The sequence below is a fragment of the Phaenicophaeus curvirostris genome, chromosome 3 (genome assembly GCF_032191515.1).
Source record: "Phaenicophaeus curvirostris isolate KB17595 chromosome 3, BPBGC_Pcur_1.0, whole genome shotgun sequence".
Taxonomy (NCBI): Eukaryota; Metazoa; Chordata; class Aves; order Cuculiformes; family Cuculidae; genus Phaenicophaeus; species Phaenicophaeus curvirostris.
In genome coordinates, this window is record NC_091394.1 from 33,117,583 (window position 1) to 33,131,490 (window position 13,908).

The 13,908-nt window shown below is 51.7% G+C and overlaps 1 protein-coding gene across 1 annotated transcript; it reads right to left on the minus strand.

Moving 5' to 3' along the window:
- Positions 1-2,810: 2,810 nt before the first annotated feature.
- Positions 2,811-10,700, minus strand: NRN1 (neuritin 1). The gene is made up of 3 exons (XM_069853584.1): positions 10,354-10,700; positions 6,062-6,206; positions 2,811-3,357 (listed from the first exon to the last, which is right to left on the minus strand). The coding sequence occupies exons 1-3, from the start codon at positions 10,406-10,408 to the stop codon at positions 3,126-3,128; spliced, it is 432 nt and encodes a 143-aa protein (XP_069709685.1). The 5' UTR covers positions 10,409-10,700; the 3' UTR covers positions 2,811-3,125.
- Between the last annotated feature and the right edge of the window lie 3,208 nt (positions 10,701-13,908).

The window sequence follows — 13,908 nt, forward strand, 5'->3', positions numbered from 1 at the left end:
AATCATCCCTGGGTTAGAAATAATAATAATAATCATAATCGACTATTGCACTCAGGCTTCAGAAATAACACCTGAAAGGGGGGGAAAAACAATGTCTTGCAAGTGGAGGGGCTCCTATAAAATGAAAAAAAAAGATGATGGATGGGAGGGAGTTGTTTGGTTGGCTGTGCTTCCCGAAGAAAACACCGAGCTGGCGGCGGGGAGAGCCTCGCTTGCCGGTGGCCCGGGGGCAGCTGAGCCTGTGCGGGAAATCCCGGGGGTGCAAGGCAAGTTTTGGAGCAGCAAACCCTTCCTTTCGGCCGGGGTGCTCGCCGGGCAACCTGCGCCCCGGGGATGGGCGCCTGGCAATTAGGAGCCCGGGGACGGGAGACTCCAGGGAAGGTGTCCACGGTCCGGCAGGGTGAGAGAGGGACAGGGGCTCAGGCACAGCCTCTGGCAGCACCTCCCGACCCGCTCGCCTGTTTTTCTCCGGTTTGCCACCGTTTTATCGTTCGCCTCAGCGGGAGCTTTCCCAAGGAGCAAAGTGGGCTGGGAAGAGCTGCTTTGCAACCTCCTCCATGGTGGCTCCAGCTAACAAGCAAGCTTGCAAACATTTGAGGTAACCTTGAATCTCTGGCACCGCTGACTGTGCTTATCAGCGACCTGTTAGGTAATAATAATAATAATAATAATTGCTCAATAGCTGCATTTACCTAGAGGTTAAAAGAACCGGTGCTGCTCTCCACCGAGAAGAGTAAATGGGATGGTTTGGCGAAGCAGGCTGTCTGCCCCCAGCGAAGGGTCCCTGGAGCCCCTCGCACCCCAGCAAGGGCTCTCTGTCCCTTCTCCCCCCGGCAGCTGGCAATTTGTGCTGGGAGAAATCGTAACAGCGGTGCCTGACCTCCTGTATATAGAGATGTGCACAGAAAAATCAATTTAGGTCTAGATCCTCTGTGGGGAGGGAAAATAACCCAAACCATTTAAACAAAGCTCTGCTCTCCAGGGTTTTCCTTTTCCTGTGGTGGTAAGGATTGAGTCTAGAGGGAGGGCAAAGGAAAACGAAATGCTAGCAGACCTATGTCTGCCGAAGCGAGGCTGAATTCTGCAAAGCCCCCCCCGCCCCAACGCACACATAATGTATTTTATCATTAAAAAATCAACATTGCTTCTAGTGGTAAAGGCGCCAGGCTCCAGTTCCTGAGTGCATTCGTTGCTGGGATTCAATCCGTTTGGGAAATGCAGATTGGCTTGCGACCCACTGTTTGATTTATGAACTGTTACGTTTGCTATTGCTTACACATTACATTGCGGACCCCGGGAAGGAGAGGGGGAGATGGAGAGAGAGACCCTAGACGTTGGCGAAGGGGAACTATTGCACAGGCAACAGCTCCTCACCGGAATAAATCACCTCAAACTAATTCCCGGCGCCTACCTCCCCATCACCCACTCAGCCACCCACCCCCGGTCGCTCGCCAGCTGGGCTCTCGCCTTATAAGTAAAAAGACGTGTTTACTCTTTGATGTGTATTTCTTTATAAAGGCATCAGGCGCCTATAAATAGCCGGGGTTAGAGCAGCTTCTGCTGCGAAATCAATACCCCGTCCCCACTTTTCCCTGGCTCCTTCGGCTGAGCTGCCTTATTAATTATGAAAGGACTCCTCTGCGCTCCGGCTCCAGCTCCGCAGCCTCCTCCTCCTCCTCCTTAATGGTGGTTGCTGCCCTCCTCCCTCCGCGCTTCTCCGCACCCGCGGGACGGCTCCGGGCGGCTGGGAAACGGGGGTGCTGCCTTCTAGGGCTTGGGGAGAAAAGGGAGGATTGGGGCAGGATTTATAGCGTGTTTTGAAAGAAAGACCGGGGGTGGTGGGGATGGAGAAGGGGAGAAAAGCTCAGACTAACCACTTCAGCCGCTCTGTCCTTGTTTGAACTGAAATTGCCACGTTCATCAAGGGAGCGGTTTGGGATTTAGCCTTCCTTGCCTTAAAAGCCCTGTCTTTTTCGAGATTCTCCAGGCATATTTTATAAAAAGGACGACAGCCTCATTTCAAACAATAATTTTTATTTTATACGTCTGTCTATACTTTGTAGCAAATTTTTTTTTGTTATTTTTTGCTGAATTGACTTTATAATAAACTTTTTTTAATTACATTTTTCTTCTCTTTTAAAATCAAGGCTCTTTTTTCAAAATCATTTTGCAGTTGTTTTTTTTTTTCTTTAGGTTTACACTTAAGCCCCCTTTTTGTGATCTCTACGGTTGGATATTCAGTTATTTTACTGGTATGTGTAACATCGAAAAACAAAGGAGGAAAAAATTAAAGGCAGTGAATTCGGAAAGATGCCTTCGAACAGCAAGTAAAGGTAAACTCTCAGAGATCTGTTAGCAGCATTCCTTCACTCCTCCGGGCATTTAGATACATCTCTTTCTTTTGCTCCTTCCTTCCTTCCTTAACCGTTCGTTTCCCTCTTTGGCTCGCTCGTTCGCTCTTTTTTTTTTTTTCCCCTCGAGGAAAAATGCTCTTATTTATATATTTATTTAATTAATTTTTTTTGCAGTGGAATGACCAAAAAACAAGCGACTGTGGAGGAAAGATGAGAGATTGTGAATTATTCACCATATGCTTCACACGTGGACATCTGCCTCGGATTCATCACCAGTGCCTTTTTTTTTTTTTTTTTTTTTTGTCTGCGTTTTTGTTCTCGCCTCGCACTCTGCCACATTTTTAGAGGAGCCCGTGGCCCACCGGGAGGTATCCCGGTCGATTATAACCTTAGCATTAGGTGGCCCAGAGCCGTTCCTGAGATTGCTTTTGCACAACGAGGGCTCGAGTTGGTATATTATTTTTTTTTTGTTCTATTTTTTGATTCGAAGCGATAGTAAAGCTGAGGTCCGATTTGGGCTGCGCGCCGCTGCCTGTTTGGTAACATTTGGCAAATAAAACACAAAAAAAGAAATAACAAAAATAAAGGGAGAACGCTTCCACAGTCCTACACGGGTGTTTCACCATCAGCAGCCGCCACCACCACCACCACCACCACCATCATCATCATCATCATCAACCACAGAAAAGCACAACGTCCCCAAAGCAACGGATGGACACTTCCTCTATAGATCCAGCACATGGAGAAGGTGCGGGTGTGAGTGTCGCCCCCCTAGAAAGGCAGCCAGGTCACTAGTGCGGCCCACAGAGCCGCCAGGAGCAGGGGCAAAGCCGGCGGGAGGAGGGTCGGTGCCGCGCCGCTGCCGCCTCCGCACAGTTCAAATAAGCTGCCTTGGAAATCGAGGTTTTTGGATTCCCGTCTCAATTTCTCCCAGAGGTCTGTCGCTCCTTCCTGGCAATCGGTGAGCGCTGTGAGGGTGCAGGCGTGGAAATCGTCCCAGTACCTGCAGGAGGGGGGAGAGCAGCCGGCGTCAGTGGTTTGGCGAGCACCCACCTTCCCGGGGGAGAGGGGCGCCCCTCGGACCCGGGACCTCCCGGAGGAGCCTGAAACCCGGCCCCTGCTCCCCCTCGAGACACAGGTTTCCAGGAGGGTGTCCTCGTCCCCTCGCCTTCCCCGGCCGCCCCACGCTTGGCTCTGGGAAGCGGCTCCCCCTGCAGAAGCGGGGGCTGCCTCTGGCTCTGGTTTCGGGTGTTCCCCCCCAGACCCCCCCAACCCCGCCTCCGGCACCGGCTCGGGATGGTGCAAAAAATCGCTCTTGCCGGAGGGTCGTATCTGCCTGAGGCAGGGGGGAGGAGGGATGCGCCCCTCGGGTGGCAAAAACACAACCTGGGAGTCCACGGGCTCCTCTCCAGGGTTTTTCGATCCGGGGGTGGGAAAGGCTTCGCTTTTCCCAGGCGGAGGAGGCATCCTGGAGGGTCTCGGTGCGGGGTTAGAAACCCTTGGGAGGGATCCCCGGGGGCGGGAGAGAGCCCCGACTGCGGAGGCAGGAAGGAAGGAGGAGGAGGAAAATGAGGAGGAGAAGGAAGAAGAGGAGGAAGGAGCATCTTTCCCCCCTCATCCCCCCTGGGCGCACTGGCCCGCGGCGAGAGGCGCGGGGGGGGCTCCCCATCCAGAGCAGGTCTGTGGGAAGCGAAGGGTTTCTTCTCCTTCCCCAGGATTATTTCCAGTTGTTTCCAAACGTTTTCACTTTTCCTTTTAATTTCTGTTCTCAAGGGAACTGGAGCAGGGTTCTTCACCGGGCAGGACCCGTCCAACTGTCCCACCTTGGGGACGGGTGGACTTTTCCTCTCCATGCCTGGGTCATGGAAAATCACCCCGAAGCTGCCCTCTGCCTTTTATTTCGCCCCTTGCCTCCAAGCAGGCTCCTGCAAATTTGGATCTTGATTTTTTTTATTTTTTTTTTTTAAGTAGTCCTACAGACTCTAATTTATGAGCACTCTAAGCCGGTTGTAGACTCCCAATGTTTGCTACATTTGTAATAAATAATGAGATACCGAGAAGCCGCAGTCTGAGAGTGTGCCTCTCCTGCAGTATTTCTGTTGTAATTGCATCTCCCAAAGGAAAATTAAATCTTTCCCCATCTTCTTTCAGTACACATCCCGGCACAAGGCAAAGGCAATCGGGGAGGTGGTCAGGGAAAGGGTCTTGCTTGGAAAATAGGTGCTTTTTACAGGTCAGGACCACCTCTGGTCCGGCACTCCGGGGTGAAAGGACATCGCATTAGGACGCTGCTGCCCCTGGGTATTTATTTCTCATGCAGGACACAAGGTAAACTGCAACTCAGCATTTACAGCGAGGTGCCAGCCTTAGTGGGTGCAGCAAAGTCATGCTTGGCTCAGAAATCTCTAGGTAGGAAGAGAAGAGAGGAAGGTTATAGAGTCTTGTTTTTCCCTTCTCTTCCCTTCTCTTCCCGTTTCCTTTTCTCTTCCCGTTTCCTTTTTCCCTTTCCTCTCCATCTCACTTTCCCATTTCACGTCCTTCATCTTCTGATTACTGGGGAGCAAAATTGGGGGAAAAAACCCTATTATCTCGTTTCTAAGTATGACTTAATTTAATATTTTGTTTTTCCAGTGGAGGGAGTTTGTGCCTAGAAACAGAGGCCGGTGGATGGGAGAGTACCCTGCGCAGCCAGATTTTTTTTTTTTTTTTTATCAGACGTAACGAAAATTCCCCTTTCTACCTCCCTGCCGAGACCCCAAAGTAGGGCAGCCGAGGTGGCTCCCTGGCCCCTGCCACCTGCCCCGGGTTTCCCTCTCCCTGGTAAGAGTCACTACACTGAACTCTGGGGATAATTACCCCGAATTTAGGGCTCCTCCATCTGTCCCAGTTCCTCGAATTGGGGAGGAGGGGAGCAAGGTGCCGATTCTGCAAGACGAGCTCTTTTTCTCCTTTTATTATTTTTAGTTGTTGTTTTCCTTTTTGGTATTATTTTCCTCCCTTTGTCTTTGCCCCTTTCTTCTCCTCTCCTTTGTGCCCGGTGTGGGGTAAAACTAGGGGGGGGAATGAGCTTTCCCCCAGGGATCAGGGGGAGGTGGGGAGAGAGGTGCAAGGGGATAGAGGAGGGCTGCCGCAGGGAGATTAGTGTTGTGGCTGGGGATATTTTCTTTTTTAATTAAATTTTATTTTCCGAGGAATCGCCTCCTCATCCCCGGCTGGAGGGAGCTGCCTCCACCCGGCCCGACTCTGCCTTGAGCGCCCAGGGGGGGCGGATCCCAGAGCCTGCCAGCACTAAGGAAAGGGATAACAAGCTAAGGTCAGCATCCCAGTGCAATGCAGGAGAAGGGGAAGAATGCAAGGGAGGGTCTGGGCAGGAAGGAAAAAAAAAAAAAAGAAATGGGTGAAAATACCCAGCCAACAACCCACCCGTATGAACGGAGGGAAAAACTATGTAAGACATTGGAAAAGGTCCCTCCAGACTTCACTGTTGCCCAAGCCCGGCCTATCCCCACGGCAGTGCTTTAGAGGGACCCTGGAGCAGAGAAAACAACCCCAAAGCGCCAAACCCCACGTTTATCTCCTTTTCCACCTCCACCATCCAACTTCTCTCCCCCTTCTCCATCCCTGGGTGACACCTCCGGTTCTTCCTCCCCCATTCCTTTTTCCCCGTCCCCCTCCCCGCGACCCCGAAGGAAAGAGGAAAGACCTACGCGCAGATCGTTTGGAGGTTTCTCTTGTCGTCCAGGTCCTGCGGGTAGTTGGCCATGTTATCGCCCAGCCGCAGCAAACAGTCCGAGAAGCCCCTAAAGACCGCATCGCACCGCCCCGCCGCTCTCACCGCCTGCACCAGGTGCGCTGGGGGGGCAGGGGCACAGGTCAGCTCCGCCGGCCCCCGCACGCCTCCCAACCCCCGACCCCCTCCCTGCGACCCCCCCAGTCGCTAAAGGGGCTCCCCTCCCAGGACCGATGGTTTGGAGGCAGGAGAGGGCGGTGGGACCGAGTCAGGACGTGAGTCGGGGGGCTTTTCACCCTTTTTTAGCACCGGAGAGTTCAGCGCCTTTGGATTAGCGGCGTTCATTTCAACCTTTTCTTTTCCTTTTTTTTTTTTTCTCCTTTCTTTTTCATTTTTCTTATTTTTCTCCCTTTTTCCTTTTTTTGTTTTTTCTCCTTTTTGAGGGGCGGACAGAAGAGGAGGAGGGAGGTGAAAGGTGCGCTCCCTGCTCCTTTGTTAGGAAAATTCCGCCTCGAAGCAAGCGGGCGCGTTTCTCCGTGCGAACACAGGCGCGCACACGCGCGTACAGCGCGGCTCCGGGTGGCTCTGTATATGTCGTGCAAGACGCGGCGGGAAATTAATAATAATAATCGTAATAATAATAGTAAGAAGAAGAAGAAGAAAAAGAAGAAGAAGAGGAAGAAATTATTATTATTATTATTATTATTATTATTATTATTATTATTATTATTATTATTATTATTATATAGTAGAAAGAGCTGCCATAAAGAGCTGAAAAGAAGGGACCCCAAAGCCACGCAGGCGGCTGTGAGTTCGCCGGCTGCCTGGGCTCGGGGTAGCGAAGTGGGAAGGGGCAGGGATGAATCTGGCTCCCCCAGACGTGCTGCCTCGAGCATCCTTCGGAATTATGCGAGGAACGGGCACTAGGTTAAGCACAACGGTGACAAACCCCAAACCAACCTCCAGCAAGCGGGGTAAGAAAATAAATTATGGCTTGAGTGAGATGGTGTGTCCCCCATCCCTCAGATCTCTGTCACTGCTGGGGCAGGCCCTGCGTGGGGACGGGATGGGGTGCAGGGGCACCTCGCTTCCCGCAGGGCTCTGGCTGCGGCCCCCGCAGCATCCTCGCCCCGCAGCATCCTCGCCCCGCAGCATCCTCGCCCCGCAGCCGGCGGGCTGTGGTACCCGGGCTCGGCGGGGAAGGGATTCTCATCTCCAGCCGCTCTCCTGCCTCTGGGCGAGGGCTGGGGACGCCGCGGTGTTCCCGGGCTCGGAATCGACCCCGAATGTCAGCGGGGGCGGGAGGAGTTGTGTGTGTGCGTGTCCCCCGCCTCCTTTAGGAGGAGCTCCCGCACCGCCGGGGGGTGCGGGGGTGTTGTGGTGGGGGTCCCCTCCCCACCCGCGTCCCCAGGGCGGTGTGTGTTTCCTTGCTGGGCACCGACTACAAGCTAAATGGCTGACTCCAAAAGAAGACTGTTTCAGCCCAGATTCCCCCTCTCGCCGTTCGATTCACCGCTAACACGACTCGGTGGCCACTCCCCTCCACATACACACAAACCAGCACCAGCCGTCACATCAAAACCCCAGCAGGCTACAGACATTGGCTACGGTAAGGGGAAAAAAAAAACAAAACAGGCAAACAAATAGAGAAGAACTGAGGAGCATCCCGAGGGTAAAACCGCGTCCTATAAAACCCGCGCCACCCCGCTCCGGCAGCCAAAGCGGGAAAGGGGAGGGGGAGTCGCCACGAATTTCTCCAAACCCGTGATGGGCTGCACTGAAAACGCGGGGTCCGAAGCGGAGTCCTGCCCTGAGGTGGCAGAGGGAACCAGCAGGGCTCAGAGCATCCTGCCCGTCCAAGAGGCGGCCTGGCCCTCTGTGCCCGCTCTGCTCCCTCTGCTCAGGTTACCCCTGCACCAAAGCCGCCCCAAACTCTACCAACAACCATAATAACAAGAAAAAAAAAAAAGGCAGAGAGAGAGAGAGTCCTGCATATTTCTCTTGAACTAGGTCGCTTGTGCTTTGCCATGTCCCCGACCTTCCCTCTCCCCGTCCTTCAAAGACAAGGGTGTGCAGCATCTGGCGATGCAGCAAGACCGCAGGAGCCATCCACAACGGATCGTGCCCCTTCCCGAAATTCTCTCCCCGTTTTCTGAGCCCTCCTGTCCTATGGATGCGACCAGTCCGCACCCCTCCTGTCTCCGGGCGCCTTCTGGGGAGACTCAGTCCCCGCGCCCTCCTCCCTTCAGCCACCTCCCAAAATGTCAGGGATGCCGGACAGCTCCAATCCCCTCTGCCCAAATAAACAAATAAATAAATAAATAAATAAATTTCTGTTTCTTTCTTTCTTTCTTTCTTTTTTTTTTAAAGCCATTTTGGGAACGAGCCGAACATCCATTTCATTCTAGCCGCGGGGTAAAGGTAAAAAGCCCTTTGCAAACCCCACACCGACAACCAGAAGAGGATTTCGGGGGCGGAGGGTATGAGGGAGAGGGTTGCCCGGAATACAGAAGGAGAAGCAGAGGGGAGACAAGCCCTCCACGAGCTTCAAAGCCATCCTCCTTTCTCTCCCAGGGCACCGCAAAGCCTCCGCACCGCCAGCATCTCCGCGGTGTGCAGCAATATTTGGGGGTAACTTTCCAAACGACTGCTCCTGCTCACGCCAGCCCGGGAACAGCGATTCCCGGTGACTCTAGCTACCTTTTTGAATTTTCGCCGTGAATAAAATCCTCCCTAGGTACATTCAAATAATCACAAACGAGAGAAAATCCTCCTCCGCCAAAAGAACTAACAAAGAAACAAACAAAAAAAATGCAAGGACTGAAATCAAGGATAGCATCCAAATAATGCCTTCTCCCGCTTTTCTCTGACAGTACAGAAAATGGCCTTCTGAAGAGTTCAGCATCAGTTAAAATGGAACGGTAATAGGAATGGAGGGATTTGCATTGTATATCCACGGTTTCCAGAGGTCAACATTTCAATGCAATATTTCTTATTCTTTTCGTTTCTTCGTTCAGTGCATTTCACCTCCTTCTTTTCTGTCATTCTTGTTCTCCCCCCCCCTTTCCCCCCTCCCCTTTTTTTGATACCCACAGAATGCTGCAGAGATGGTCTGAAGAGGAGGGTGACCGAGTGAAAGGATCTCTACATAGCAATGCCGAGCATTTTTTTTTTTATTGTAGCAGAATTCCTTTGCAGGCAAACATTTTCAAAGGTCTGTTCACACCTGCCAATCCAGATAATGAAAGATGCGGTTTAATCGCCCTTTCTTTGAAGAACAGTTTTTGATCATGCTCGGGAATACATATTCAATATATTATCTTTAAAATTTGCCTGTACAGGACCGAAGTGGTTATTAACTTGAAGATTGTTTAACGTTTGTAACAACAACAACAACAAAAAAAAAATCAGCAATGTCGAATAGAATGAACCTGAGAGTAAACCAAAAAGACCCAGATAAAACCCCAAGATATTAAAATAAACACAGCAACGAGCACACAAAAACACATAGCAGCGTGGAGGGAAACCTGTTCTATTTTAAGTAACATAACATATATATACGGTTTCTGGAGCCACTAATTTTTTTTGACAGCGGTTCTCTGAGCACAAAATTAACGATTTTGAGGTGGGAGTTGGCTATGTCTTAATAATTTGTATTTATTTAATATCCACACTCGGGTGGATATATTTTTTTTTAAGTTAGCGGTGGGTTTTGTTTGATTTTAGGCTGCTCTGCAAAAAGAAAAGCCTCCAAGTTCCCAAAGGGAGTCTTTCGCTGATCCCCTTGATTTTCTGCGAAAAAAAACTTTCCAGCTAGATCTCTCGCAAGCCATTTTATACCGGTTCTTAATTCTCTGGACCTCGGGGAGAGGGGGATTTCTTAGCACTGGAGTCCCCAAATTGTCGGTGGAAAGGAATGCAGGCGATACCCGAAAAGGAACCACAAATACAGGGGACGGAGGGAAAAGGGAAGGAGGAAGAATAAGAGGGAGACGGACGGAAAGTACGAACGATCACGCACCCGATGCAGAAAAACGAACGACAAAAAGTGATGTAAAAGGAACAAAGAACCAGCTCCTTTTCCTGCGGCTCCCCCCAAGCCTTGACAGCGTGAAGAACCGCGAAGGTGCCACCGGGAGGGAGGCAGAAAGAGCAGGGGGCTCTCTCCCCACCCCAACCCGCGGTGGCCGGCGCAGGTTATTCGCACATCCCGCTTCTCATGCAGCAGCCGCGCAACTCGGTATATACCGAATTTGGCAGTCCACTTACCTATCTGTACAGCAAGGATCAGAGAAATATATCTGCCGTTCAACTTAAGTCCCATCCTACATTTAGTAAAACCATTTGCGGCTGCAGATCTTTAAATAGTTACTTTGGAGAACGTGGGGGAAAGCTGAAAAATAGGCATTGCCAACAAGTTCCGAGCAGCGGAGGACTTTGCAGACAAGGAGGAGGGGAGGGAAGGGGGGGGAGGGAGACGAGAGGAGAAGGAGAGAAAGAGGGAGGCAGAGGGAGAGGGCGAGGAGGACTAGCTGGGAATGGTTCGCTCCATTAGGAGGGGGCGGGGGAAGTACAGCCTCACGCCCACTAGCGGCCCTGACGCGGGGGGATGACACGGACCGGGTTTTTCCCCCCCTCCCCTTCTTTTTTTTTTTTAATTTTCTCTTTTAAATGTGCACCTTGGAAGAGAAGCGCCATTTATAGGCATCACAGGCTGGATTTATCCACTCTTCCCGTGTCCCCCCGCCCCATTAATCGTTGAGAAACTCCCCCCCCCATCACCCCCCCTCCTTCGCGTTTCTCCTGTCCCGCGTGGCTGAGGAAAGAGAGTGGGGGGGCGGCATCCAGGACCGTCCCCGACGGGGCGGGAGGGATGCGGGGGCGGGGGGAGGATACGGAAGGATGCGGGGGCGGGGGGACGACACACAGACAGACAGACAGACAGACAGACAGACGGACGCACAGGAGCCGCGCCCCCGCGGAGGTGGGGATAGCACCGCAGAATCCACCCCCTCCCCCCCCTCAACAGCCGCCCCGTCGGGGCTGGGAGCGCGGAGGAGGGAAGGGAAGGGCGGAGATGGGGGGAAAAGGGGGTGTCCCCTCCCCCTGGCCGCCCCTCCCCCACCATGACGTCACCCCCAGCCTGCGATGGGCAGGGGAGATGGGGGGGCGAGCTGGTCTCCCCCGTCCCCGCTGCCTGCGCTCAGCCGCGGCGGGTGGGGGGCGTGGGAAAAGGGGCTGGGGGCAGAGAATGGCACCGGCTGGTGCTCTTGGGGGGCTCCTGACCCTCTCCCGGGAGCCTCCTCGAGGTCATCCCTGCCTGGACAGCACCGTGGGCGGAACTTCCATGTACCAGGATGGGCTTCTCCCTCCCAGAGCAGACTAATCAGCCAATACTCCTTCCCCATGGGCTTTTCCACTGCAAAGTTCTTTTCCCTCAGCTCATCGCTGACTTCTGCCATCCGTGCTGGTAGTGCTGTGGCACCCTGGGCAAGCCGGGATATCTGTTGGTCCCTCTCTTTTACAAGGCACCCGTGATAATCCTCAGACCTCAGTGACAGAGGGACAGCGGCTGCCGGACTGGGTCCCCATGACCCGCAAATGCCTGAAGCCCGCTAGGCAATGAGAGGGATTGCATGGGGTTAAATGAATCAGTGCAACTTGAAGTAAGCAGGCTGGAGGGCAAGATGAGATGCTTCCTTGCTACCATTCACAAAATAGTGCTGGTGAATGCCGATGCCCATTTAGGTTTGCTTCATGTGTGCACATCCTCTTAAAGCCATTGTGAACCCCCCAACCTCTGTTTCTTCAACCTGAAAGCAAGAATAATGTTGGGTAACTACTCCAGCAGCCAGCTGGGGCCTGGCTTGTCTCCTCTGCACTTTACCACTATTCCTTTATGTTCCCCATTTTCTTCTTATTTATAGATTTCCACTATGAATGGAAAACTGAATTAAAGGACAGAGCTGGCTGAAAATTAACCTGAGGAATTTAAAAAAGGGTTATTTTCAGCCAGCTCCCAGAGCCAGCTCAGCACGTGGACACCCAGTAGTGAATACAAAGCAAAGCACAGGCAGTGGGTGCCATGTCCCCTGGCAGTTTGCCCTTCCATTCATTCAGCCATGAAGGTGCAACCTAGAGTAGAGTTGTCTTTTGCACACTCCTAGACATTGGTGGCAGAAAGTAGGCTAAGGCTAAGCTTTGGACTTTGCACCATGTTCTTTTTCAAAGGAATGAAAGGTCTGAGCTTAAGCCAGACATAAGGCAAAACAGTTTTACTCTGCTCTTGGCAGCTGGCAATGGGTACTTTTGTAATGGCAACAGAGACCAAAGTGGATACTAAAATGTGAAGTCCTGTCCTTATCAGGGTAGGATAGGTTAGACAACCCGAAAGGTCTTTTGTGGCTCAGTCAGCACACTGTCAGCATTAAAAAAAGAAAAGAATGAAAGGAGCATGGGCTGAGGTGCATGGATATGAACATTGCACCTACCAGCTCCTGGCAGCTGGGCCACCTGTGGCTGTGCTTGCTGGAAGGACAAGGCACCCTTGCAGGAACACCAGGTTTTGGAGCTTGCAAGAAGATGCATTTCTCATTTTGCTCCTCTGTCCTGTTGATAACTGTATTGCTTTATTTATACATCCATATCTGCTATGGTTTTGTCCACAACTGTTTTTTGTTGTCTTTTTTTTCTGAAGGCAGACAAGCTATAGCTTCAGGTTAAAGCTTGGACTGGCTTGAAAAGGCTTGACTTGAACATGATTTTGACATTAGACTATGTAAATCTGCTTTGGAATGAACTTCAGGACAGTTTCCAATGCACAATCAGTAAGAGCTTAATATCTGGCTTTTGGTACATCCATCACTGCTGAAACTACTGGAGCCTCTGGCAATCTAGCCATGAATCTCATAAGAACAGCCATTTCTGTTTTGGTTTTTTTTTCTGGCCAAACAACAACAGCAAAAAAAGTCTAACAGCTAAAGGCACCAATTACAGAGGCAAAAAGGGCCTGGCCAAATTCCTGTAAATGTTCTTGACTGTTGGGGCAGTCCAACCCTGTCTGAAATTCAAGCCTGTCTCCAGCTTTACCACCTTCCTTGTCCCAGGAAGGGGCCTGCAGGGCTATAGATTCTGAACTAAAGCCAGCAGTTTCAGCGCATCTCAAATAGCAGCACTCTCAGCTCTGCTGGAAGCTGGGGAGCAGGATTAAGTGGGGACAGTTCTTTTTTATTTCATAACAGTGTTAGAAGGTGCTTGAATAGCAGTCTGTCTCTAAGAGATACCCGTGTATCATAGAATCATAGAAGCATAGAATAGTTTGGGTTGAAAGGGACCTTAAAGATCATCTAGTTCCAACTCCCTTGCCATGGGCAGGGACACCTCCCACCAGACCAGGCTGCTCAGGGCCACATCCAGCCTGGCCTTGAACACCTCCAGGGATGGGAGGTCCACAACTTCCCTGAGCAACCTGTTCCAGTGTCTCACCACTCTTATAGTGAAGAAATTTTTCCTTATGTCAAGCCTAAATCTGCCCCTCTCCAGTTTATACCCCTTGCCCCTAGTCCTATCACCACAAGCCTTTGTGAACAGTCCCTCCCCAGCTTTCTTGTAGCCTCTTCAGGTACTGGAAGGTCGCTACAAGGTCTCCTCAGAGCCTTCTCTTCTCCAGGCTGAACAACCCCAACTCTCTCAGCCTGTCCTCCTGCGGGAGGTGCTTCAGCCCTCTGCTCATCTTTGTAGCCCTCCTCTGGACCCATTCCATCAGCTCCATATGCTTCTTATGTTGAGGACACGTTTTAGAAAAGGCACTTCTGATGGTACCTT